The sequence below is a fragment of the Ambystoma mexicanum genome, chromosome 5p (genome assembly GCF_040938575.1).
Source record: "Ambystoma mexicanum isolate Mex_15411 chromosome 5p, UKY_AmexF1_1, whole genome shotgun sequence".
Taxonomy (NCBI): domain Eukaryota; kingdom Metazoa; phylum Chordata; class Amphibia; order Caudata; family Ambystomatidae; genus Ambystoma; species Ambystoma mexicanum.
Window position 1 is genome coordinate 1,146,077,078 of NC_090930.1, and position 26,936 is coordinate 1,146,104,013.

Consider the following 26,936-nt stretch of genomic DNA (forward strand, 5'->3'; position numbering starts at 1 on the left):
ATGACCTAGATCAATTGGGGGTCTTCTATACCAACTTTGCGGTTGAGACACATTCGTATACCCATCACTGGTGACTAATATCGACTCTAAACTTCTGAATGACATTTACTTGATCATACAAACTTGGATGGCGAAACAAGGACTATCTTAACATTGGCATGACAGAGCTTCTCCTTAAAGGATCCCAAATTAAACTCAACAGATATGACCAACAGTTCGACTCATTCAACATTGACGGCAACAACATTAAAATGTCTAAGGCGGTAAAAACATTAGGCATGTACCTGGACTCCTCATTAACACGACTAGACAAGTTAACGTGACAGCCTCGACTACACCCTACACCTGCAAATTAATGCTTGCTGACCTTTCTAATGTACTGCTAAATACATTACTGTAGCCAAGGCTCTTGACTTATTCAAAAGAGACTATTGTAATGCCCTCTACTTAGGAACCAACCAATGGAATCCAAAAAAGTTGCAAACATTACAAAATAACAGACTTAGGTATGCACTGAACTTCCCTAGATCCCACCACATCTCTGAGTTGAGACGTAGTGTACATTGGCCTTCAATCAACCAAAGAATTGTGTTTAAAACGCTCTTACTCACCCACAAATGTCTTTCCAACCAGGCATCGAAATACTTGAGTGACAAATTCATACGTAACCTCTCAGACCGCCCAAACAGATCATCTCAACAACACTGTCTCAATATCCCCGAGGTTCAAACTTCAGAACACACTGCCTGTAACCTTAAGATTAGAACCATCCTTCTCAAACTTCAGAAAAAATTTAAAAATATGGCTTACTTCACAGGAACTGTAAGAATGTGCCCGCTCTAGTAATTGCCTTCTCTGTACATTTCCTGTGTAATTTTATTAATTTGTGTACTAGCCTAACTTTACAGAATTATGCAACATATGTAACTTTTATCTATTTCCTGCATTGTCTCAACTGTTTGCACTCTAACACACATGTAACTGTATGAAAGTGCCTACACACCTAAAAGTTGTGTGATGTATCATACTTTCTCGTATCACCCTTACTGTGTGTAATTATGTAATATATACAACTGTTGGATTATATTCAACTCTGCACTGTCTTAACTATATGTAATATGTAACTCATGTAACTAAGAAAACCGCCTAGAAACCTAAGGGTTGGGTGCGCAATACAAATAAATACATACAAGGCCCCAGAGATGACAAGTTTATACTTGAAGTAAAAATGGCATTACAAGCTCATTTTATACATGTTCTCTGTCTTGGAGCATTGATGTATATGCTTTGTTGTATCATTCGTAGTTTGTACAGATCACAAGACCAAATCTCACAGGGGGAGGCGAAAATAAAGGGAACATCATAATTCAGACAATTGCTAGTTAACAAGCAGATTTTTAGTCTGTGTTCTGCAGGATACTACACCAGGGGTTTGTTCCAAGCATGGGTGCGGTGTAGAAAATGGGTCCTCCCTTATTGGTTTCCCTGAACTTTGTAGCTCATGGTGGCAGTAACAAGATCTTTGTTGGAAATGGATTCTGAAAGAATGTTTAATAAAACGCCCGATTGTAGCTTCCTCCTACATTCTGAAATGGTATGGCACAACACCAAATAGAATTGTTATATTGCCAGGTGGAAGACCTTGAAATGGAGAATAAAACAATTGTAGAAAATTTCTGGATGGAAAAAGCCTAAATATGAGTAGATGCAAATCAAGTACAGAATTTTTGTCAAACGTTCTGAAGGGCAGACAGAAGCATCAAGAAAGCACAACTAGGACAAAGCATTAACAAATAGGTGTGGGTGAGGCAGGCTTTTAGTGAGATTTGCGTTCTTGGATAATAGCTACGCTCGGGCCTGTAACTATGGGTCCCAGGGCATTACCTGAATCAGCAAGGCCCGCCCACCCCCAGCGAGGAGATTATTGCTATTACCTTGGAGCACCCACAGCTCGGGTATCATTGATGAATAAGTACAAAGAACCTTGAAAATACCAGTAAGTGATCAGAACTGTTGGCATATCCATTAGCCAAAACCATAAAACTGCTTTATTTCAGGTTTTAAAGTGGATAATAATGCTTTTCTATATAAATTAACTGCACCATTTGGAGCTTGTTATGCATATTTTTGTCTCTTAAAACATCGCATTCAAGGTTTCCCCTTTGAAAGATACCAATGACTGATAAAATAATTTATTTGGCCATCTTTGGCAAACTGATTAATTTTCTATTGTTTGTTTTTTTTAAATCACTGTTTGCAGCAACCGTTTGCATTGAACAAATTGTGTGCACATGAAATATAGGCAGCAGCCATTAGAATTTTTTTAAAATAAAAAAAAACAAATTAAACGGTTCTATTTGACACAAGCGGAGCTACACCACACTATGGTCAGTACATGCTAGACCTCTCTAATGATGTACATTTATGATTTCTCACCTGGAACACTTTTCATAGAGTTAGTGACCCTTTTTCAATGTTGTATACCGAGAGCTTACAAGATTAAAATGCATTACATACCACTTGGTCCATTGGCTCTTTGGAGTAGTAATTCTCTGGAATAGTACAGTGGACACGCACTGATCTCCGAAACTCTTCATTCTCATCGTTCTCAGGGAGAGTTTCCGCGGAGGCTTTGATGGCAGGGAACTTTTCGTTACTGTAGCTGCGTCTCCCATAGACACCATATTCCAGTCGAGCTCTTTTTCTGATCCGGCCAGGAGATGGGCTTTTGCCACAGCAAGAGATGAAACACTTGTTACATACATTCAAAATAGGATCAAATTAAAAATACAGCAGTACACCATCATTAGAAAGGGGGACTGCAAATGTTCACGTTTAGCATCCACAAAGTTTATACTACCCATGATAAAAGTAAACAAGTGGCATCCCATAAAGGAAAACTATTTAGGAAAAAGAAACTAGAATCCATGCATTAAGAAATGTACCCCAAAAAAAAAAAAAAAACAATGCAGCAAAAACTAAAATTGGTTAATACATTATAAACTAGGAATTCAAATTAAAAATGAAAAGATACATTAAAGCCTATTCTATCGAAAAATGCTTGTGGTTTTTGGTATGGGTGCAAAGGCACTAGTCAAATAATGCGATAAATGAGATGGATTAAATATATTCAATCCTCTTTTCAACCAACTAATTGGCTGTGATAAAACATTGTCCACAATGAAAATTATATGACAATGAGTTTGGTTTAACGATTGCAAATAGAGAGTAAGAAACAAGTTACTTACCTGTAACTGTTCTCCAGCATGGGTCTGGCATGGACAAACCCACTGCGAGCGCATCTGAGAGCGGAGGCCACAACAGCTGATCTCCTTTCTTTTGGATCAGCTTTTCACCATCTGCCTGCCGCGAGCCACGCGGCTCCTAAAATGGCCGCCGCCATCCACCTGACTCCAGGAGCGTCCCTGCAGCCCGCGAAAGTCACAGGCCCGCAGGCCCGGATGCTGATTTGTTCCCCCGACTTGCCTGCCCCTCCTGCCTTAAATGGAGGTAGAGGGTGCCGTGAGGCGAAGCCGGGAGAAGAAGGCAGCAGAAAAAGGCCAGCGCTCCTCTTAGCAGCTCTTCGCTGCTCGCAGTCTGCCGTTCGCCGTGGAATCCTGCAGGAATCACAAGGTAAGGAGTCCCGCACTCCTGAACTACTCAATTCACTTGCAAAAAGGCAACAGCGTTTACGCACACGTACTCTCCCGAGCGTAATGCTCGCTCTACCCATCCCCACAAGTGCACGCAATACACGCCTACAGTCAAGAACCATGAAATCTGACACTAACCTAAAGGCTCCTTCCTCAGTACTGCATAAATCCTATAGATTTAGCCACACAACGAAACCGAGCCCACTAATTAAGCATCGCCTTGACCCATTTGTATTGGATACAATGTCTAAAACTCATGATAACGTGTCACTCACACGACTGAATGTAATCCCTACAACCTGCAATTCTTCTACCACTGCCATGCTACCTAATGATGCAAATGCCACTTTATCTGTGTCTATGACTCTAGAAAATATGCCCCCCACTGGTCTGAATGTAATTACCGCAATCTGCAATTCTTCTACCACTGCCATGCTACCTAATGATGCAAATGCCACTTTAACTGTGTCTATGACCCCAGAAAATATGCCCCCCACTGGTCTGAATGTAATTACTGCAATCTACAATTCTTCTACCACTGCCATGCTACCTAATGATGCAAATGCCACTTTAACTGTGTCTATGACCCCAGAAAATGCGCACCCCACTGGTTCGGATGTGCCACCCTCAACCATCAATGTCACCCCTGAACCGCACATCAAATGTGCCCTCATCAACGCCCAATCCATCAATGCGCACGCGCTAGACATCCACGACCTCATTACCACCCTAGATTTAGATCTTCTAATGGTCACTGAAACTTGGCTACACGAAGCCTCAGGCCCCGCCCTATCCGTCGCTCTCCCACCTGGCTATGCCATCACGAGACAAGATCGCCTGACCACTGGAGGCGGTGTCGCACTCATAGCCAAAGACTCGATCACCATCAGAAAGGCAGACAAAACTATTAACAATAACAGCGACTACCTTCAATTGAAACTCACCATCTCTCACCAATGCACCATCACCCTACACCTCATCTATCGACCACCAGGACCCTTAGGAGACTTCCAGGCCTCCATCACCCACCTCCTGGCGGACAACCTTAAAAAGTCTTCTAAAGCCATTTTCCTTGGAGACATCAGCCTTGGCCTGAATGACGCCAAAGACCCCGCGGCCAAAGCTCTTGACACAGCCCTTGACACAGCCCTAGCCACCCTAGGATTCGTCAACACCATCACTAACCCCACACACGCCCTAGGCAGATCACTAGACTGGATCGCCCACCGCAATTGTCCCCTCACAGTCACAGGCAACACCCCCACCCCATGGTCTGAGCACCACCTTCAACATCCCCACCACGACAACCACTTCCCACTCCCCTCTACCCTTACCTCCAGCCCTTACAAGGAGTGCCCGTCAACTGACCAAAGAAACACTCTTTCCCTTCTTACAGGGACCTGCCTTCAGAGCCCCATTCCCCAATGACCCAGAAACCCTGGCCAAAAACTACGATACTGCCATCACGGCAGCAATCAATACCATCGCCCCACTTAAACCTCGCAAAACCAAACCCACTAGACACGCTAATGCGTGGTTCACCCAAGACCTTCTAAAACTACGCATCGACAAACAAGCAGCATTAGCTCTTTGGCAAACATCCCGGGATGATAAAGACAATCTCAACTTCAAATCCCTTGCAAATTTCAAGAAAGTCATCATTAAAGCCAAAGCTAAATCTTTTGAAGATAGAATCACGGAGGCCAAATCGAACACCAAGGAAATGTTTGCCATATTCAGGGAACTTGAGACCCCCACACCCACCCCCCAAAACTTCACCAAGGATAAAGAATGGTGTAACATCCAAACAGCCACGCGCAATAAGATCAGCACCCGCCAAGCCAAAATCGTGAACACCAAACTAACACTTTCCACCCACATTACACCCTCAGCGCCACCACCGCCCCCCTCACCCACAGAGGCCCCACCCACCTTCTCGTTTAAAACCATCCAAGAAAAAGACATGATCAACATCATGAAAAACATAAAACCCTCCAATTGCAATGGCGACCCCTGTCCTGCCTCCATCATCAAAGACTGCGCTGACACCCTGGCGCCTTTCCTAACAGCCTTCGTCAACGCCTCCTTCACCACAGGGAGAGTCCCTGCATGCCTCAAGGAAGCATGGGTCCGACCCCTGAAAGAAACCCACACTTGACCCCACCTCCCCTAATAACTACCGCCCCATCACCACTGTCCCTTTCCTCCTCAAGATTCTAGACAAAGCAGCCTACCTGCAGGTCCAGCACTTCCTTGAAGAACAGAACCTCCTTGGACTGAGACAATCCGGCTTTCGCCCCAGGCACGGGACAGAGACTGCCCTACTCGACCTCAAAAACCAAATGGACGACGCAAACCTGTCCTGCTCCTTCTCCTGGATCTGTCGGCAGCCTTTGATCTTGTAGACCACGACATCCTCTGCCACCACCTCTCCTCCACAGCCAACTTCTCTCAAGAAGCCACCACATGGATCACCTCCTTCCTCCAAGGCAGGACCATGCAGGTCTTTTCTGACCTAGCCACGGCATCACCCTCCATCATGCTATGTGGGGTGCCCCAAGGCTCCTGCCTCTCCCCCACCCTCTATAACATCTTCACCCGCCCCCTCTTCCTCATCCTTGACGCCATGGGCATCTCTTACACCAACTACGCCGATACACAGATCCTTCTCACTCTGACAGGCGACTATGACACGAACTCTGCTACCCTCAACAACATTTACAACACAATCCAAATGTGGATGGCCATCAACGGCCTCTGCCTTAACTCCCGACAAAACTGAGCTCCTACTCGTAGGCTCCCCTGACACCATCAAGAAACTTGACGCACAGTTTAGTCACTTCACTATTGACTCAATCAGGATCCCAGTACTAGACACAGTAAAAACACTAGGCGTCTACTTAGACTCCAACCTATCCATGACCAGACAAGTAAACGCCATCGCCTCCTCTGCTGCTTACCATGCAAAACTCCTTAACGCAATCAGACCTTATCTGTCAAAAGAAACATGCACTAACATAGCCAGGGCCATAACTGGCTTGCGGCTTGATTACTGCAATATTCTCTTCCTGGGGACCTCCAAGAAAAATCTTGAGAAGCTCCAAGTAATACAGAACAGTGCCCTGCGTGCTGCACAAGGCATTGCCAAGAGAGAGCACATCACCGCTGCCAGAAAAGCATCCCACTGGCTCCCCATAAAGGAAAGGATCTCATTCAAAGCGCTAAGCATCACCCACAAATGTGTCCATCTTGCCGCCCGAATGTACCTTTCCCAGAGGATCCACCCGGTCTCCTCCGCAAGACCCACTAGGTCACCCTATGCCAGCATGCTCTCAGTACCCAGGGTAAAAAGAGCCAGAGCAGGGGGCTCCAGCTTCCCGTACCTCGCTGCCGTACACTGGAACACCCTCCCTAGCTCCCTGCGCTCTGAACCCTCACTGGCCGCCTTTTGGAAAGCCTTGAAAACGACCCTGTTCATCTAACAAACATATGGCCTAGCCCTCATGAATGTCATGTATGATGCATTACGTGGTATGACACCACCTATATCTGATCACAGGTCACTGCCTCACTGTAACCCAAGGCACAACCTGTACCCATTGTAACTAAGTTTTCCTTACAAGTAACAGTGCCACAATGCCCCTGGGCTGTCTGTGCGCTATATGTTATGTTATGTTATTTTGCATTTATATAGCGCCTTATATACCATTGGTATGGTCTGAAGGCGCTGGTAGGTTGAACGCCCTTGGGAACCGAAGTTCAGGTCAGTAGAGGGAGTCCAAAGGTGCGTGTGCGCACCAGGTATGTGTGCAGCTGGTGCGGAATTTGTGTGGTAGCTGCTTCTTAGCGGTAGGTGTGGTGGTTGAGAGATCAGGAGTATGTGTTCGCTCTGGCAGGATTTATCCAGACCGAGTGTGGCTGCGTTAGGCCTGAGGTGAACGCCTGGCTGGGGGGTGTGAAACCAGCAGTGTTTACTTAGAGTGATGGGGAGTGAGCGGGAGATGTTGATATGAGAACAGTTATACCGAATGGTGTCATAGTATCTCTGTGTTCTAGTTGAGTGGTGGTGTAAAGAAGAGAGTAAGCGTGGGGTGTGGTATGATATATGCTCTTACTAATGTTCCCTGCATTCCAAAGCATAATATGTACGTCACGCAAATCTATGGGGTCAGGTCCGTTCTATGTATTTTTATTCCTTTCATGCGTTCAAGGTTGCCCTACACATTCCTGTCAGCTCGACACACTCACGCACTCTAGTCCACCTTGCGTGCTCTGGTTTGTCCCTCATTCTCCAGTGTGCCCCACGCATACACTCATGTGTTACATGTATTCCAACTTTCAGAGAGGCTATAGGGCATACTTTTAAATGCAACTTTCAAAGAGAGTACACTTCTAAATGCAATTGGGCACACTTCTAAATGCAACTTTTCTCAGAGAGGCTATCGGTCACAACTTCTAAATGCAATTGAGTAAACTTCTAAATGCAACTTTCTCAGAGAAGCTATTGGTCACAAATTCTAAATGCAATTGGGTACACTTCTAAATGCAGTTGGGCACACTTCTAAATGCAATTGTTCTCAGAGAGGCTATTGGGCCCAACTTCTAAATGCAACTTTTTCTCAGAGAGGCTATTGGTCACACTTCCAAATGCAATTTCACAGAGGATATTGCCAGACATCTAGATGCAGCTTTCTGAGAGGGCATTGGGCACACTTCTAAATTCACAGAGAGGCTATTGGGCACACTTCTAAATTCGCAGAGAGGCTATTGGTCACAACTTCTAAATGCAATTGGGCACACTTCTAAATGCAACTTTCAAAGAGAGGCTATTGGTCACAGCTTCTAAATGCAATTGGGTACACTTCTAAATGCAATTGGGTACACTTCTAAATGCAATTGGGCACACTTCTAAATGCAATTGGGCACACTTCTAAATGCAACTTTCAAAGAGAGGCTATTGGGCACACTTCTAAATTCGCAGAGAGGCTATTGGGCACAACTTCTAAATTCGCAGAGAGACTATTGGGCACAACTTCTAAATTCGCAGAGAGACTATTGGGCACACTTCTAAATTCGCAGAGAGGCTATTGGGCACACACTTCTAAATGCAACTTTCAAAGAGAGGCTACTTGGGTAAACTTCTAAATTCACAGAGAGGCTATTGGGCACACTTCTAAATTCGCAGAGAGGCTATTGGGCACACACTTCTAAATGCAACTTTCAAAGAGAGGCTATTGGGGACACTTCTAAATGCAACTTTCAAAGAGAGGCTATTTGGTCACAATATCTAAATGCAATTGGGTACACTTCTAAATTCACAGAGAGGCTATTGGGCACACTTCTAAATTCGCAGAGAGGCTATTGGGCACACAATTCTAAATGCAACTTTCACAGAGAGGCTATTGGTCACAGCTTCTAAATGCAATTGGGCACAACTCCTAAATGCAACTTTCACATGTAAAGGACAGAGTTTGAGTGCAGATATAATGAGTTTACAGTGGTGATGCTTTGTTAGATGGGTGGTAGGGTAGTATGGCCTGAAGTAGTTGCTTCTGGCCCCGCCCTTGCCACACTTACTTGTTGTTGGCTTCTTGCTTCTCCTGCGGATACCTGCAGATACGATCAGGAGCTGTCCACTGTATGCGCCGTCCTTTGCCTCGGGTCCTTAGCCGCAGGGGCCTGGGGCTGTCTGGTTGCGCTTTGGAGCAGGGGCGCCTTAATACAAGTAAAATGGAGCATAAGTATAAATGTAATAAATAAACATGCTCATTAATATTCCCTGTCAGGCTGGGAAACCTTGGTAAAGAAAAAGATCTGTTTCATTTCTGAACGGTCTTTCTCCTAACAACCAATCACTGAGCTCTGGGTCAGACTGCCCCAGGCCAATGACTGCCCGCTACCTAAGCCCCACCTCTGGCAGCCATCTTCAGATTTGGTAGCACATAAAGTGGCAGTAGGACCAAGAGAAGAGCCGCAGAGGGGTAGGCAGGAGGGTGTGCATGTGAATCCATGTCAGACCCATGCCGGAGAACAGTTATAATTAAGTAACTTGTTCCTTCCCCAGCATGGGGTCTGGCATGGATTCACATGCTCATGAATAAATACATAGCAGTACACATGCACAACCACAGGAGGTGGCAAGGCGCAACATCAGCATCTCTTACCTCCTCACCAGGCTCACCTTAAAGTGAACAGGTTGCGCAGCAATGCTTGGCTGACTCTGGACTCCTCCCTGGAATCTCTAAACACGGTAGAATATCGTGAAGGTGTGCATCGACCTCCAAGTAGCAGCCCTGCAGATGACCAGCAGGGGCACACCAGACAGGAACGCTGTAGTTGCAGCAATCGTTCTGGTCAAATGGCCTCTCGGACTGCCAGGCAACGGTCGGTTTGCCAACCAGTGACAATGGGTGATGCAGCCGGAGAGCCAAATGGGAATGGAAGCCTTGAAGAGGGCCTTCCCCTGGTTCACAGGACCAAAGTCCACAAAAAGTTCCAACGTCTTCCGGAAACTCTTTGTGCGGTCCACCTAGAACTTCAGTGCTCTGGCCACATCCAGCGAGTGCAAAGTCCTCTCAGCCGGCGAAGGAGGAGACGGAAAGAATACAGGCAACACGAAGGGCTTGTTTAGATGAAAGTCCGACGGCACCTTGGGCATGAAGGAGGGGTGCGTCCGCAGCACCACCCTTGTGTCGTGAAACGTCAAATAAGGTGGCTTACAGGACAGGGCCTGAATCTCACCCGCTCATTGTGCAGATGTAATGGCCATGAGGAACGCTGTCTTCCACAACACAAACTTGAATGGAACTGTCTGCATAGGTTCAAATGGAGAGCCCATGAGCCTAGTCCGTACCACATTGAGTTCCCACGCCGGGGCTGGAGCCTTCACCAGCGGGAACAAACAAAAGAGTCCTTTGACAAAATCCTTAACCAGACGGTGTGACCATAATGATGACCGTCCCGGAGATCTGGTGTAGCGGGAGATAGCTACCAGATGAACTTTGATGGAGGCATGGGCCAGTCCTGCTTTGGCCAACTACAGCAAATACCTTGACTCGTAGAGGGTCGATCTTCTGTGTACAGCACCAAATGGTGAACCTCTTCCATTTATGTCCGGAGCATTTAAGAGTAGACTATGCTCTGGCCTTGGCAAGTACCTCCTTGCAGTCTGCTGGGAGATCATAACCCCCAAACTCTAATGCTGCCGGAGTCAGGCCTTCAGGTTCAGCGATCCTGGGTCGTGGTGCAGAATTGCGCCCATTTCCCTGGCGAGATCTACGACCACTGGAAGCTTGACTGGAGGGGAGGCTGACATGTCAATGCGAATATCATCCTGCACCGGGACCACCCGAGTTGATTGACTAGTCGAAGATGCAACGGTAACAGAGGGAACACATACAGAAACAGGCCGTCCCAGGGGAATGAGGATGCGCCCCCCATGCTCCCCGGCTGGGGAAACCTGCTGGCGAACCTCCGGCACTTGCTGTTAGTCGCTGTCGCAAATAGATCGATCTGGAGATTGCCCCGTCTGCCGAAGCTTTCACGTGGCAAGAGCGCAGCTCCCTGCTGAGAGAGTCGGCAACAGTGTTCTTCACTTCTGCCGGGATGAGGGACATCCCTTGGGCGACGGCCCAGTGTCATAGGTCCTGCGCTTCCCTGGAGAGCGCCAGGGATCTGGTGCCCCCCTGCTCCCCGATGTAAAACATTGTGGTGGTGTCGTCCATGAAGACCCGCACTGCCTTGCACTTGAGGGACAGAAGGAAAGACTGGAGGGCCGAAAACAGCCCGCAGCTACAACACGTATATGTGCAACAATTTTGCCTCCGGTAGCCACAGGCCTCTTGCGTGAAGACCTCTGGTATGAGCTCCCCATCGTTCCAGCGAGGTGTCTGTCATGGCGGTCTTCTTGTGCAAAGGGGTCTGGAAATCCACGCCTGTGGACAGATGTGTGCAAACTCCCCACCACCATATCAAGTGTGATCTTTTCCTGGAAGCTTCCCGACACTTTTAAACAGGCATCGAGTTACTCCTGAAGTGGACACATCCGTAGCCTGCATATTCTGACAAGATAGATGCATGAAGACATCATGCCGAGCAGAGACTTTATGGACCCCGCTGTGGCGACCATCAGTATCAACAGCCGTTGTACCTTGCCCAAGATAGCCGCTATCCTCCCGACCGACAGACGCCAGGGACAACACTGTTGAGTCGGGATCCCAGAAACAGCGCATCCTGCGATGGAGTCAAGCAGGACTTTGCATAGTTCACCAAGAACCCCAGATCCATCAGTGGGCGAACTGTCCTCGCAGAGTGGTCGATGGCAATGTGCTTCGAACTGGCCCAGATGAGCCAGTCGTCCAAATAAGGGTAGACGTGGATCCTCCGCAGTCGCAACTGCGCCACCATTGGCGTCAGGCACTTGGTGAAAACCCTTGGCGCTGACTTCAATCCAAAGGTAAGGGCCTTCAATTGGTAGTGCTTCCCTTGAACCACGAAGCGCAGAAACTTGCATTGCCCCCTGTAAATGGAGATGTGGAAGTACGCATCCTTCAAGTCCAGTGACAACAGGAAGTCCCCCTCCTTCAGCTGTCCAAGCACATGCTGAAGAGTGACCATCCGGAATTTCTGGGACTTGATGCATATGTTTAGTCGACGGAGATAGAGGATGGGCCTCCAGCCTCCGGTCGCCTTTTTCACAGGGAAGTACCTCGAGTACACTCTGGAGCCCCAGAGCCTCTTTGGGACAAGCTCCATCGAGCCTTTTCTTAACATCGCCTGCACCTATAGGAACATCTGAAGGACGTGGTTTTCCTGCCAGGCCAGCAGTGGTATTCGGGGACACTTCCGTTGAAATTCCATGGTGTGTCCGTGGACGAGAGCATCCAGCACCCAACGATCGGTGGAGATGGTCTTCCACATGCTGATGAAATACGCCAGCTGGCATCCCACCGGGGGGCATGGATGAGGCCCGACGCCACGGTTGGTTCAATCCTGCTTGGACGTCAAAGGGCCGCCTTGGGGACCTTGGCAACAATGACCTCCTCCGAAGGCCTTGGTGTGGTGCAGTCCCGGTTGGTTTCCTGGGCCGAAGAGCCGGAGGGTTGGCGATAACTAGCAGAGCCCCCGCTGAAACCCTTGGAGGAACCTTGGGACTTGCTGCCTGAGGGCCGAAGGGACAGCCTCCGTTGTTGAAGTGCCCAAGCCCTGCGATGTCTGTCAGTCTTTATGGCTTGTGGAGGCTCATCTACCGGCTTCCCAAAAAAAATGCCCCCGTCAAGAGGCATGTCCAACACCTTCGACTGAACGTCCTGACGAAAGTTGGTGGTCTTTAAGAGTGTACTCTCCTCTTCTTGGCCGGAGGCTCCACCGTATGCAGGGGAGGGGTCGGCCGTCATTGGCGCCATGGGTGCTAGTGCGCTAGGCATCCTTGTCTGAATCTAAGAGACCAGAGTATGCAGTGCCGAGAGGATGTCCACCGAGAGGTCTCTAGGAGGTAGTGGAGGTGGCAGCTGAGTAAGAGTCAGATTAGGCAGCTGGGGCAGCGGCTGGGAGCCCAGGCCCTCGTCGCCTTGATGCTCTTCCTCACCATCGTCACCTTAGTCGCCGCCTTCGTCGGCGTGCTCGTAGGGCCTGTTCCTTAAGTTTTCCTCCTCCTGGATGGTTTGCAGGCAAACTAAGCTCCTCCTCAGAGGAGATATCCATACCCTGGAGTGCCACCACACACCCCCCTCTTCGCTTCCAGAGGGGAAGGTCTCTGGGGTCTTCTCTATAGGCTGGAACGCAGCCTCCCTCCTGGTAGGAAGGGATACCCACGTCTGAGGGTCAGTCTTGGGATTCTTCTTGAGTTTGCCCGGATGGTCAGACTTCCTCTTGACCGAAGATCCTGAGCATTGGCTGGTGACTAAAGCTGGAAATGTCCAACGCGCCCTGGCCACCGCGGATGCCCGTCGCAACAGTGCTCCTGGTGGCAGTGGACTTGCGGTGCTTAGCCTTTTGTTGGACCCCCATGGGAGGGGCGCCCTCAAAGGTCTTAGAAGCCCGCTCAGCCTTCTTGGAAATGGGAGAGGCATGCTGATGGGACCCACCCAGAGCAGGTGCCTTGGCCTCTAGCCTCTTTCAACAGCCTGTGCCGATCCTCCATTGTGCAAGGGGCCATCTCCTGGTAAAACGCACAATCCTCCTTGTGCGTCGGGTAAAGGCAGTAAAAGCACTGGGAATGCTTGCCGCCCGAAAAGACATCCCGCAAGCCACAGTCGGAGCAAATCCTGTACAGGGGCGTTGAATCCTTCTCCTCCAACAAGATCCACGCAGCGTAGACCTGAAGAATCTTCGGGAAGCCTCCACGAAGAAACTCGACGAAAATCGCCCTTGAGGGGCGCTGAATCCGAAAAAATGGGTCCCTGTTAATCGGAAGGTTGATCGATGGAGCAAAAGGCCCGACTGACAGAAAGATACAGTAAACTCTTCCAAAAAGCACAAAAACGCAGCAAAAGCTTGAGAGCTAAACATGAGGACTCCCAACACCTGAATGTGCGGTACAAATCTGAAGATGGCTGCCAGAGGAGGAGCTTGGGTAGAAGGCAGTCATTGGCTGGGGGCAGTATGACCCAGAGCTCAGTGTTTGGTTGTTAGGAGAAAGACAGTTCAGAAATTAAACTGATTTTTTCTTTACCAAGAATTCCGAGCCTGACGACGGGGAATATTCATGAGCATGTGAATCCATGCCAGACCACATGGTGGAGAATTGTGAACATGAAACTCTACCTCCCGGTCTTGACTGGTTGCCCAATATCGCCTAAAATCAACTAGTACTCTGCCCGAGATTATTGAGCACTTTTTAAATTAAAATCATAAAATACAGGAAGAATTCCAGTCTTGGTTAGAGGCAATCATACTGTACTGATGACATGCATTACTTACCGTAATAGCATTTCTGATGTGTATCTGCTTAGATTCACATGCTGTGCATATAGTCCGACATCTAGTGGTAACAGCAGAGTATTGCATCTAGTCTTTCAAGGATCGAAAGGGGACGTCGACATGAGCGTGCCTGTAACACTATCCGTGATGTGTAGTGTACCCAAAATCCCTCACGCGTCGATGTCCCTCGGATTGTATTTTTTCTGCCGCGAGGGAGCCTTCTATTGTGAGCAAGTACAGAAGAGAGAATAGTAGTAAGATTTCTATGTTCCTTCCATCCAAGCGGGGAGGAAGGGTGGGCGCAAGTGAATCTAAGCAGATACCATCATCAGAAATGCTATTACTACCGTAATAGTCCATTCAGTAATGTACGTCTTCTGATGCTGGTTAATCTTCTGTGCATAGACTAGCAAGCAGTACCCGGAGTTGGAGGTGGGATGCGAGAAGGAACAGTAGTGAAAAGATGTATTAGTACTGCTTGTCCCACCTGAGAATCAGACCTAGAATGAGTGTCTAGGCAATAGTGCTTTGTAAAGGAACTCCAGGTTGCCGCTTTGCAAATGGGCTCTAGGGGAACATTTGCAATGAATGCTATGGAAGCACCAGTGCCCCCAGTAGAGTGCTCTAGGCTTGAAGGGCAGTTCTCCCTTAGCAAGAGAATAGCAGACTGACGCAAATGACAATCCACCTTGAGATGGCTGATTTAGAGAGAGGATCCCCTTCTCTACCAGCTGCCACTGAAACGAAAAACTGGTTCATTTTTCTTAGTGGTTTACTTCTTTTCAAATAGTACATGACTGACCTGCGCACATCTAGTGTGTGTAGGCTTCTCTCCGCCACTTTTATAAAAATTTTATTTTTACAATTTTTATTGATTTCAACAAACAATAACACACAAAAAAAACAGACAGTGAACATCGATCATAGCTTTCAAGTATTATGTACAGTATCATGATATGTCCACTGCTTTCCCGTTACCCTCCCTCTCGAGCCTATTCCACCTCACCACCTTCCACCGCTCTATCTGGGGATGCCCTCGCTTCCACACCCCCCGAGGAATCATCTTCTAGGCTGGTCAGGACAGACCCAGACAGTGTAGCTACTAAGTGCCTCAGGCAATCAATGTCTCTGCTTCTTCATTTCCCCCTCTGTTGACTGCTTTGCTCCACACCACCGTTTCCGCATCCACCCATTTCTGGAGGTCGTGCCACCAAAATTCTACCTTTGGTCTATTGCTTGCTTTGCAGCCCATGGCATTTCTGCACTTGGCAAGTATATAAGCAAAGTCTTTGAGTTTACTCACATGTTCCAATTTACGCGGCCTAGAAACCACCCTCCCAACCATGCACACCCACAGGGATTCCACCTCCAGCTTAATCCCCTTCTCGGCCAGAAGATGGGCCACTCCCCCCTGCCCCCCCCAAGAATCTCGTTATTTCCGAGCACGCCCAGAACATATGCATCATTCCTGCGTTCACATCCCCACATTTAAGACATGTTTGTATTCCTGCATCCTTGAACGGTACAATCTCTGAGGAGTCATACGCCCTATGAGTAATATGTAACTGGATTTGTTGCAGCCTTGCGTTCCTGGACACACTTGTGGTATCTCTGAACCCTCACCCACAAACCGTCACTCATAGGTTCCCCGGCTTCCTCTTCCCATTTCAATTGGAGCACCTCCTTTCCCACCATTGACCTCTGTCTGATACATCAAAAAACATTACTATGGCACTGTCGGGCTGACCCTCCAGCACTATTTCTGACCAAGTGTCTTATCTCCTGCACCAACCTATTAGAAGTGATATACTGTCCCCGGTGTAGACCAGTGTATCAAACTCCACTGCCTTCCCGTCTTGCCATACATCCCCCAGTGTTGCTATACCAATCAGTTCCCAATGCCTCCGGATTATCTTCCTAAATTTCCTGTCTACTCCTTTCAGTGGCACTAGCGGCATTTGTGGGGAACACTGGATCGGGTTCTTCATGACCCAACAAGCCCTTCGCCAAATCTTCAATACCAAATCTAACATTCTTGTCCTCCCATCTTGCTGTGGTTTTGGCAACCATATCCACTCACTTAGTAAAATCGGGACACATTCAGCCCTCAGCAATCTGGACTCTGATGTTGGGTCTTCTGACAACCACCTTGCCACATATTGTAGTTGGCTGCCAGATAGTACATCTCGAAGTTGGGCAATTTAATGCCCCCTTGGTCATATGGGTTTTGCAGTTTCCATAGCGTTATTCTGTTTCTAGTGTTGTGCTATATGACTCCTCTACATATACTTTGAGTTTAACAAAGAATTGCTTAAGTATCCTATATACCTAATTGCTTGGTATATTCACAAAAAAGTGCAACAACCTAGGCAGCACCACCATCTTTAACAATGCCACTCTCCCCATCATGGTCAACGGGAGCTTGGCCCAGAACCTCATGCTGTTTTCTATGTTGGCCACAGCCTTCTCTGTTTTGTTTGTATTCAGCCTCGACTGCGTGATATACATCAATCTCCAGGTATCTGAAGGTCCTGGTCTCCCATTGTATTTGTAATACCGGCAGTTCCTCTCGCGGTATCCCTTTATATCTACCATGGGGAAATTCACATGATTTCTTGCTTTTCACTGTTATGCCAGACAGCACCGCATATCCCCCCACCCCCCATTACTTCCAAAATATATTGTAGGTTCTTCTTAGGATCTCAAATACAACAGCATATCATCCATCAGCATACATGGATATCAGGCGTTGCCCTCCTTTCGCGGTGATCCCCACCTCTCCATATTGTTGCCTCAAGTATATCGCTAGGGGTTCTAATGCTAAAATAAACAGCATCAGGGACCACGGTCCTCCCCGTTTAGTGCCTCTACTGAGTTGCCATTGATCAGAGATCATCGCTCCAGTCTTAACTCGAGCCAGTTGGGTACTGTACAGCAGTTGTACCCACGCCAGGTACGTGGGCCGACCCCATATTCCCTCAAGGCTGCCATCAACCAAAGCCATTTGACAGCGTCAAAGGCCTTAACTGCATTTAATGAAATGATTGCAACATCTTGTGGGTCCCTTTTCCTTTTGTTCTATGACATGATAGAGCCTTCTATGGTTGTCGGATATGCTTCTGCACGGTACATACCTGGTCTGGCCAGGGTATATTAAGTTTGTTGATAACCGGTCTCAGTCTATTCACCAGCACTGCCGTGAGTATCTTGCTATCTTGATTGAACATGGATAACGGTCTATATGACCCGCAGTCCATGCATAGTTTGTTAGGCTGAAGAAGCGAAATGATGATCGCCTCCCTCAGAGATTCCGACAGGATCACCCTATCCAACGCTTCATTTAGCATTGCCAGCAGCGGGGGGGGGAAGCAACTCTGCCTTGTATGTTTTGTAGAACTCGCTAGGGAGTCCATCCACCGCTGGAGCCTTACTAGTAGGTAAAAACGTGATCATTGCTTCTAGATCCTCTAATGTGATTGGAACCTCCAAGTTCTCTCTCTCCGCAATCCCCAATTTGGAAAGGCCAATATCCTCCACTGTTGCTATCACCTCAACCTCTGCACCCTCTTCAACAGCCCTATACAGTTGCTGGTAAAACTCTAAAAAGCCTTTGTTCGCTCCTCCTTGAGTATGAAGTATTTGCCCATTCATTCCCCGTACTGCTCTAATGGTTGTTCTGGGTATCTCACTCTTATATAACAAGGCTAACAGCCTGCTCGGCTTATCTCCCCCCGCATGTTGTCTTTCCACGTTTTTTTTTTTTTTAACTTGTTTATTTTAAATCAAGGCAGGTTGATAATTACAAAACATTGTCAGCAACAATCATTCAGGCATGTTGATCCCCAGTCCTTTTTTCCACCTGATCTCCTCCCCTCCTCCCCCCGTCCCACCTTCCCGTCGGTCCTCGGAGGTGGATTCCTCCCTCCTTGATCGCCTATTTTGCGCCTCAAAGTCTGTGTCTCCCTCAGGGATCACTTGGTCTTTCAGGATCCATCGAGCCCTCGTGGGTTTGTAGGTCAGAGCGGGGAAGCGCTCGTCGTATTCAAGTACTGGGGCCCAAATATTCTGGAATCGGTGGAGAGTTCCCGCCTGCGCTGCCGTCACCTTCTCCGCAATCAAAATATCCCAAAGCTTAGTCCACCATTGGGGCATGTGAGGGCCTTCCGGGGACTTCCAGGAGCGGGCCAGCACCGTTTTCCCTGCTAGCAGACAGTGTGTGAGTAGTTTCGATCTGGTCCCGGAGCGTGGGCAGATCGTGGGAATCGGGGCTCCCAGCAAGACTGGCTCTGGTTCCAGCGGGATCGCCGTTCCGGTGATTTGCGCAATGGTTCCCAAACATGTCTTCCAAAATTGCTGAATCTTTGGGCAAGCCCACCAAATATGAAAGGAGCCTGGGCAGCCACATCCTCTCCAGCAGGAATGGTCTAATTGTGGATTCATGTGATGGAGTCTAAGGGGCGTGTAATACCACCGTAACATGATCTTATATGCGCATTCCCTATTGGTGATGCAGGTGGATGAGGCGTGAGTTCTGGTCCAAATGTCTACCCAGGTTTGGTCGTCTATCGGGTGACCCAGATCTGCCTCCCACTGGGCCATGCAGCAAGTTCTTGCGATCAGGACGTCACCTAAGAAGCCCCTATACAGAGTGGATACTCTCCCACGAGCTGGAAGATATCCAAGTGTGAGTTCCAGGGCGGTGGGAGGGCGTGTCACTGCTTGCAGAGTTTGAGGGTGCGAGCACCAGTGGCGCAGTTGGATATAGGTGAATCTGTCTCTTTCCTGGAGTTGGAACTTTTCCTTAAATTGCTCAAATGTGAGGGGCCTCTCTCCCGTATATAGCTGGCCTATAGTCTCTAACTTGCCATTTATCCAGTTCTGAAAGTTGCAGAGGTGTGCTCCAGGTGAGAATGCCGGATTATGGAAGACTGGGGATCGTGGGCTCAGGCCTCTTGGCACTCCCTTACTCTTCAGCGCCCAGTCCCAGGAGCTTAGGGTATGTTTGGTTGATAGGAGGTCTCCCCAGTGCGCTCTGAGGGGGGGTGGGATGTGTGGCAAAAAAAAAAAGCAAAAAAAACACAGGGATAGGGGCACTTGCCATTGTTCCAGTTCTACCCATCGAGGGCGATTTGTAGTAGTTTGCCACGCCTGGACCTGTGCTAGTTGAGCCGCCACTCTGTATGCCCGTAAGTCTTGGACCCCCAACCCTCCCGGTCTGGAGCACCCTAGTAAGGTTCTGACGGGGATTCTCGCTCTCTTACCTTTCCAGATAAATTTCAACATCTTTCTCTGGATATCGCAAAGAGCTGGTGCGGGAATCGCTACTGGGAGGGAGGCGCAGGCGTACAGGAACCTTGGAAGGAGGTTAATCTTGCAGGCTGTAATGCGCCCCAGCAGTGAAATCTCCTGGATCGCCCGACGTTTCAGGTCTCCTTCCAGTTCTTTGAACAACCGGGGGAAGTTAGCTGTATTTGTGTCTTTTGGGTCAGCTGGGATGTAGACCCCTAAGTAGGGGATGGCTCTTTTTTCCCCATGTTATCGGGCACATCTTGGCCAGTGGTTCACGCTCTGCCGGGGTGAGGCCGATGCTTAGGGCCGATGATTTGTCGAAGTTTACTGTAAAGCCTGAGACCTTCCCATAGCTGGCTATTTCTTGTAGCGCATGTTTCAGGGATGACTGGGCCTCCGAGATCGTGAGCAGTACGTCGTCCGCATATAGGGTGATTTTGTGTTGCGTGGGGCCACTCTGTGGGCCTTTGATCTGGTTGTTTCGCCTGATTCTCTGAGCAAAGGGCTCCATGGTGAGTGCAAAGAGCAGAGGTGATAGTGGGCAGCCCTGTCTGGTTCCGCAGGACAGGGGGGATTGGAGCTGAGCAGTGCCCGTTGATTCTCAGAAAGGTTCTTGGTCTGCTATAATTAGCTAGAATCATCGTTTGGAATGCTGTCCCGAAGACGAAGGACCCAGGGTGTGTTTCATGAACGCCCAATCCACCCTATCAAACGCTTTGGCCGCGTCTAGTGCCATTAAGATTAGTTTCTGGGAGTTCCGGGAAGCAAGGTCTACCAGGTTCAAGGTTCTCCGAATGTTGTCTCCTGTCGTGCGGTGTAAGATGAAGCCGGCCTGATCAGGGTGGATAATCTCCGGTAGGACGCGACTCAGGCGATTCGCCAACATTTTGCAGTAGATGTTTGCGTCAATGTTCAAAAGTGCAATCGGCCTATAGTAGGTCAGGTTTCTCGGATCTTTTCCTGGTTTGGGCAAGAGGATGGTGGTTGATTCCTGCATCGATGGGGTTACCGATCCAGTTTCCCTGAAGGAGTTGAACAAGGTTACTAGGGGGGGAATCAGCTGGGATCTGAATAGTTTATAGAATCTGGTTGAAAAGCCGTCTGGGCCTGGGGCCCGTGTTTTAAGTGATTTAATGGCCTCCTCAACCTCTTCCTCTGTAATGGGCTTCTCCAATTCGCCCTTCATCGTGTCAGGGAAACGGGGCAATGCTGCCTTCTGCAGGTATTCCATCTGTTACGGTAGGTTCCGTGGGGTTGCCGCCATGATTTGGGTCAGATGGTCTGTTGCTAATCGTTGCTTTTCGGGTTCTGAATATAGTATGACCCCATTGGGATCTCGCAGGCCAGTGATCGTATTAATGAGTCTCTGCTTGGCCAATGTGGCCACCAGGAATCTGTTCGCCTTGTTCTTTGCGTAGTACGACCGTTTGGCTTTCGCCATCAGCAGTGCGGTTTGTTCCGCATAGTGGGCTTCTAGTTTTTTCCTCGTCATGCCCATGATTCGCTGCGTTTTAGGGGACCAACCCTTTTCCCTGAGGACTGCCTCAGCTTCCTTCAGCTCATCTTCCAGAGCTATCCGAGTGTCGCCTAACCCCGTGATAGGCCGCTCCCTGGGCGATCAGGGTGCCTCTAATCACTGCCTTCATGGCGTCACAGTTATTCGCCAGCGAGGTGTCCGAGGCTGGATTCTCGTCAAAGAAATTTCTTATCCCCTGGGCGATCTTGTCTCTTGTAGCTATATCATTCAGGATCGGGTCGTATAAGGACCATTTACGTAGATTATCGAGTTTGGGGTTCTGGGCCAGGAGTTCCAGGATCACTGGGGCGTGATCAGATATGACTCCTGTGCCGATGGATACCTCCTTGATGAAGGCCAAGGTTTACGGGGAGGTCAAGAAAAGGTCGATCCTCGAAAAGGTTCGGTGAACGAATGAGTAAAAGGAGTAGTCTATTTCGGTGGGGTGAAGCACCCGCCATGTGTCTACTATCTCTAAGGACCTGAACAGCTGGAGAAGGCTTAGTGCTTGGGCAAAATCGCTTGGAGTCGGGGGGTGCGATCTGTCCTTGGTGGGGTCAGGAACCCCGTTCAAATCCCATCCGATTATCGTTTGGCCCTCTACGAAACAGGCGAGAGACAAGCCCAGGGTGTCATAAAAGTGTGATTGACCAGTGTTAGGGGAGTACACTGAGAAAGGTATATAGGTTTCCTAGGAGGCATTTGGCAGCTGTATATCGGCCTTCCGAGCATGTTTTTGTTTCCAGAACCTGCGGGTTCAAGTCTTTTCTAAAAAGGATCGCAGTGCCTCCCTTTTTGCTTGCTCCAGAGGCGAAAAATTGAAGCGGAAATAGCCGAGAGCGAAGCCGAGTAACATCCGCCGGCAGCAGATGTGTTTCTTGGAGCATGGCTACCGGAGCATCTTCGTCCTGGAGTTTTAGTAGAATTGCTTTTCGCTTGTTAGGAGAGTTCAGTCCATTAACATTTAGGGAGAGAAGCCTCAGGATTTGGTGGTCTGATGTCCTTTCTTTCTCTATTACTTGGGTTGGGGGGGAGCCGTGAGCTGGTGATTCAACTGCCATTTCCACTGTGAGTCTTTAGAGTATCATCCTGCGCTTGAGGTTTTAACGCGGGGCCCCAAAAGGGGGCTGCAACTTTAACTGACGGGTGGGCCGACATTGTGAGTACGGACGCACCCTTGGCCAACAGGGCCAACTGTCCCATCGAGTATTGTGTACTGTGGGTTTCCAAGGAACCAGAGGTGGAAAGTATCCTTGGAATGGGTATGAGCCATGGGTATGGCCCGCCGCCTCCGTCTTCGAGGCTTATCAGTTTAGGAGTGAGGTGGTGGTTCCAAATTTAGGTGAGGCCAAGTGAGTCTGGACTAGGATGATGTTAGTATCTGGGGACACAGGAGCGCCTCTGATCATCTCCTTCTATTGTTCCGCTGTGTTGTCGACCATGACGATAGTCTAGGCTTTAGAGGGGAGTGGTTCAGGGTCCCCAGCCCCCTCCGGGTTCGGCGTGGAGGGCTCTCGGGGCGAGGTCGGGTGCATGATTTTCTCCACGTCCTCCAGGTGGCTAATCCGGCGCAGGGTACCTTTGTATGTGAACTGCAGAGCCGTCGGGAACAACCATCTGTAGCGGACCTGCTGGTCCTGGAGGAAAAGTGCCAGGGGTCGGAGTGCTCTCCTTTTCTGTAGGGTGAGTAGTGAGAGGTCCTGGTAAATCTGAAGTGGAGTACCCTGGAAGGTGATATCCTCCCCTTGGCAGCCGATCGCCGAAATTGCCTCTTTGGTTGTGAAGAGGTGGACCCTGGTAATAACATCTGGGGGGGGGGGGTATCTGAATCCACCCCCCCGGCACGGGCGTAGCCTGTGGGTCCGGTCTACCAAGAGCTGAGATTTATCCAGGTCCGGGATTAAGGCCTCGAAGAAGCTCCCCACGTAGTCCGTCAGCTTGTTATCAGGGACGGAGGTTGGGACCCCCCCCGAATGCGAAGGTTGTTGCGACGTGCCCGGTTTTCAAGGTCCTCGTGTTTAAACTCCAGGATCTCGCATTTGTGTTGCAGGGTATTAATGGATCTCTGCATTTCCCCTAGAGTGGTAGTGGGATCCCGAGTCTGGTCTTCGACTTCTCCGAGCCTGTTCGACCTCCGTAACACTCTGGTCTGTCTGCTCCAATTTGGTGGTAAGTTCTGAAAGGCACGAGCGGAACTCTGACTTAATGTCTGCCATGAAGGCTATTAGGTCCCCTTTAGTAGCGAGGGCTCCCCTGTCCTCTTGTGGTTTCTGTGGGGTCAGTTTAGGAGGATCTTGCTTCTTACTTTTATCCGGTGCGGCGAACATGGTGGATATATCTGTGCCCTTGCTAACTTTTGATTGCCTGGACATGCTGGTTGTGCTGGGCGGTCTCGGCCGGAAGAGTCGGAGGGGACTAGGATTGTAGGCGACGACCCCATGGGTGAATATCGCTCCAAGCTCCCTGCTTGATCTGGTCCCGGAGAGTCCAGAGAGTTGTTGGGGCAATAGGTCATGTGCTTCCGCCGCGAGCTGTCAAGGAGTATCCGAACGTAGCAGAGAAGTTGGCGGGGAGCAGCCGTTCCCCCGCAGTGTTCCAGGTCACTGGGTGGGTGGATGGGCCGGGGCGCCCCAGGAAGTGATAGGCCGGGGGGGGACCATGGGTGATTGCTGGGGGCTTCTGCCTCTTCAGCAGGCTAGGTCCAGTTCAGGATGCCCTGATGTGTGCGTCAGGGCCCCGAGTCCGCTGTGGAAAAGGCGAGGGGGGGGGGAAGAGGGTTCCAGCACCCGGCTCGCAGCTGAGCATACGAGCCACTGGCACGATCCGGGCGGTTCTGTGTTGGCGGGTTTGCGGACCCCCGAGGAAAGTCAGGCGTCCGTCTGCTCTTCCTCCTCGGCACTCCACAGCTTCGTCACCGCGAGGCATGTAGTATGCTGCTAGGCTACGGTGTGGCCGCCATCTTGTTTCCTTCGGCTGGTGACGGGGGTAGGGTTCGGCGGCTGGATTCGGGTAGAACGGTCCTGCGCTCGAAGATAATGTTGGGCCAGGTTGTGCTGTGTAGGTTCCGGTCGCCTTAGATGGTGTTGGCGAACCGCCAGAATTTGACGGAGGCGGCGGGCATCCCACAGGCGGCTTCAGAGGAGCGACCAAATCGATGGCGCTCCAAGCCACGCCCCGTTTCCACATATTTTTTTTATAGTTCAGGTTGCATAGTCTCCCCCAATACTCCCCACAATCCTGTTGCAATTGCCCAATGGTTCCAGCCTCCTAGGGGAATGCTCGCCCCTACGCATAATTGTCTCCAATTTCTTTTCCACTTTGTGTAGCTCATGTTATTCCACCCTGCAGACCTTTGGATTTAGATATTGCTACTCCCCTTACCACTACCTTAAATGCCTCCCATGTGTCAGCCGATTCTACACTCCCGGTGTTATGTTAAAGTATTCCACTATACCTTCCCTCAGATCTTCCCTGAATACGGTATCTTCCAAGGCTTTGGCCCAAAGTCTCCATGTTGGGATCCGTGCCCTGGGCGGCGAGTAGTGTCATGCTACAATCAATGGCGAGTGGTCTAAGAGAACTCTAGCTTCATATTCAGACTGCACTAGCACCGCCATCAACTCTGGCGCCGCAAATATGTAGTCTAGCCGCGTGTGCAGGTTTTGTGGGGCAGAGTAGTGAGAATATTGCCTATCCTGTGGGTGGTGCATCCTCCATATGTCCACCAGTCGAAAATCACTCACTAGGGTCTTCAGGGTTCTTGCTACCGGGGTAGGCTTCTCCAGCTTCTCATCTGATCCATCCACCCTGGGATCTAAAGTGCAGTTAAAGTCCCTTCCACATATAACTGACCCTCCTCCCTGCGGGACTACATTTAGCCTTGCGGAAACAGAAGCTGCAATCGCATAGGAAATTCTCTTGAGGGGCAGGCTGGGAGGGCGATGCGTTGGAGGAACATCCAGTCGAAAGAACGTTACCAGTTGGTAAGTAACTTGTTCTTCAAATGGATTGTGTCCTCCAACGCATTCCACATCTTTGACAGACTCCCAAAGCAGTGCCAGTAAATGGAGGGAAAAGAATTTAGAATACCCAATTAGATTGCGGAATAAAGAACCACCTTCCCAAAGGCCCTATCCTGACCATGGATTATATCCAGGGAATAATGTTTTAAAAATGTATGGATGAAAGCCCAAGTAGTGACATCACAAATATTCCTAATAGGAACACCCCGCTGGAGGGCGGTGGAAGTAGCCACGCCCAGTGGAATCAGCTATCAACCCTTCAGGAGGGTCTTTAACTGCCAACCGGTAACACTCCATAATTGTAAGGATAATCCACCTGGACAAGGTCTGTTCGGTAACAGCCTGGCCCAATCGGTGTCCAGCATATCCTACAAAGAGTTGATCGTCCACTCTGACCCTGGACATCCTAGAAATGTAAAAGCTAAGAGCTCTCCTAAGATCTAGCCGATGGAGATGCACCTCTTCCTTACCAGGACGAGAAGGAGGGTAGAAAGATGGAAGAACCACCTTTTGATTCAAATGATATTCAGAGACTACATTGGGTAGAAACGAAGGCCATACTCGCAGTACAACCCTGTCTTTGTGAAACACAGTAAAGGGTGGCTTAGCTGAAAGTGCCTGCAATTCACACTCAGAGCGGAAGTAACCGCAACCAAGAACACAGTCTTGAAGGACAGTACTCTCCAAGGATAAGAGTGCAAAGGTTCAAACGGAGCACCCATGAGAAATCTCAAAACCAAATTCAAATCCCAAACCAGCACCTGGAAAGGGGCCGGCGGGAATACATCAGTCAGTCCTTTAAGAAACTGAGAAATTAAAGGAATCTTCAAGTAAGAACATTCTTCAGACGAGCGCTTAAAGATAGACAGCACTGCCAAGTAACCCTTAATGGTACCCATTTGAAGGCCCCTGCAAGCCAAAGAAAGCAGGAAAGACAACCATAGGAATGGAGCACTGAAAAGGATCAACATTGTGATCCCTGCACCAGTCGCAGAACATACACCAACGATACAGGGATTTTGTTGCAGGTCGCCTGGCCGAAAGCAACACCTCCATCATGTCATCCAAGAGGTCCCAATCCTTATACCTCAACCTTTCAGATACCAAGTGTGAAGGTTGAGAGTCCTGACCTCTGGATGGAGAACCTGACCCCCACCCCCCCCAAAAGAACCTCCCCTCTCGATCGTGCACAAGAACAGATCCTCTCGGCGGGGGAAGACAGCGTATAGGGCAGATTGACATTTCCAGAAGGTCCGGGTACCACGCTCTCCTGACCCAATCGGAGCAATGAGGATTGTGCAGGAATCTAACCTCCGCAACACTTGAGGAATGACGGACTGGAAGAAACGCATACAGCAGTGGGAATGACCAATCCACCACAATCGTGTCTCCTAAGGCTCCTCTTGAAGGAAATTCCCTTGAGCAGAATCTCTCGCACTTCCGGTTGACACTGGTGGCTAAGAGATCCACTTGCAGGGTTCACCAAAGGGCGAAGATCTCCTGAAGGACTTCTTGAGCACTCGTGAGAGACTGTGC

At 49.2% G+C, this 26,936-nt stretch overlaps 1 protein-coding gene across 2 annotated transcripts in view; it reads right to left on the minus strand.

Annotated features, from left to right (window-relative positions):
• The window catches only part of DROSHA (drosha ribonuclease III), a 1,388,683-nt gene that overhangs the window by 1,105,420 nt on the left and 256,327 nt on the right, over positions 1-26,936 (minus strand). For both annotated transcript variants that reach the window (XM_069613610.1, XM_069613611.1), the window contains exon 4: positions 2,518-2,725. In XM_069613610.1, coding sequence (XP_069469711.1) covers positions 2,518-2,725 — 208 coding nt within the window. The remainder of the gene's footprint in view (positions 1-2,517; positions 2,726-26,936) is intronic.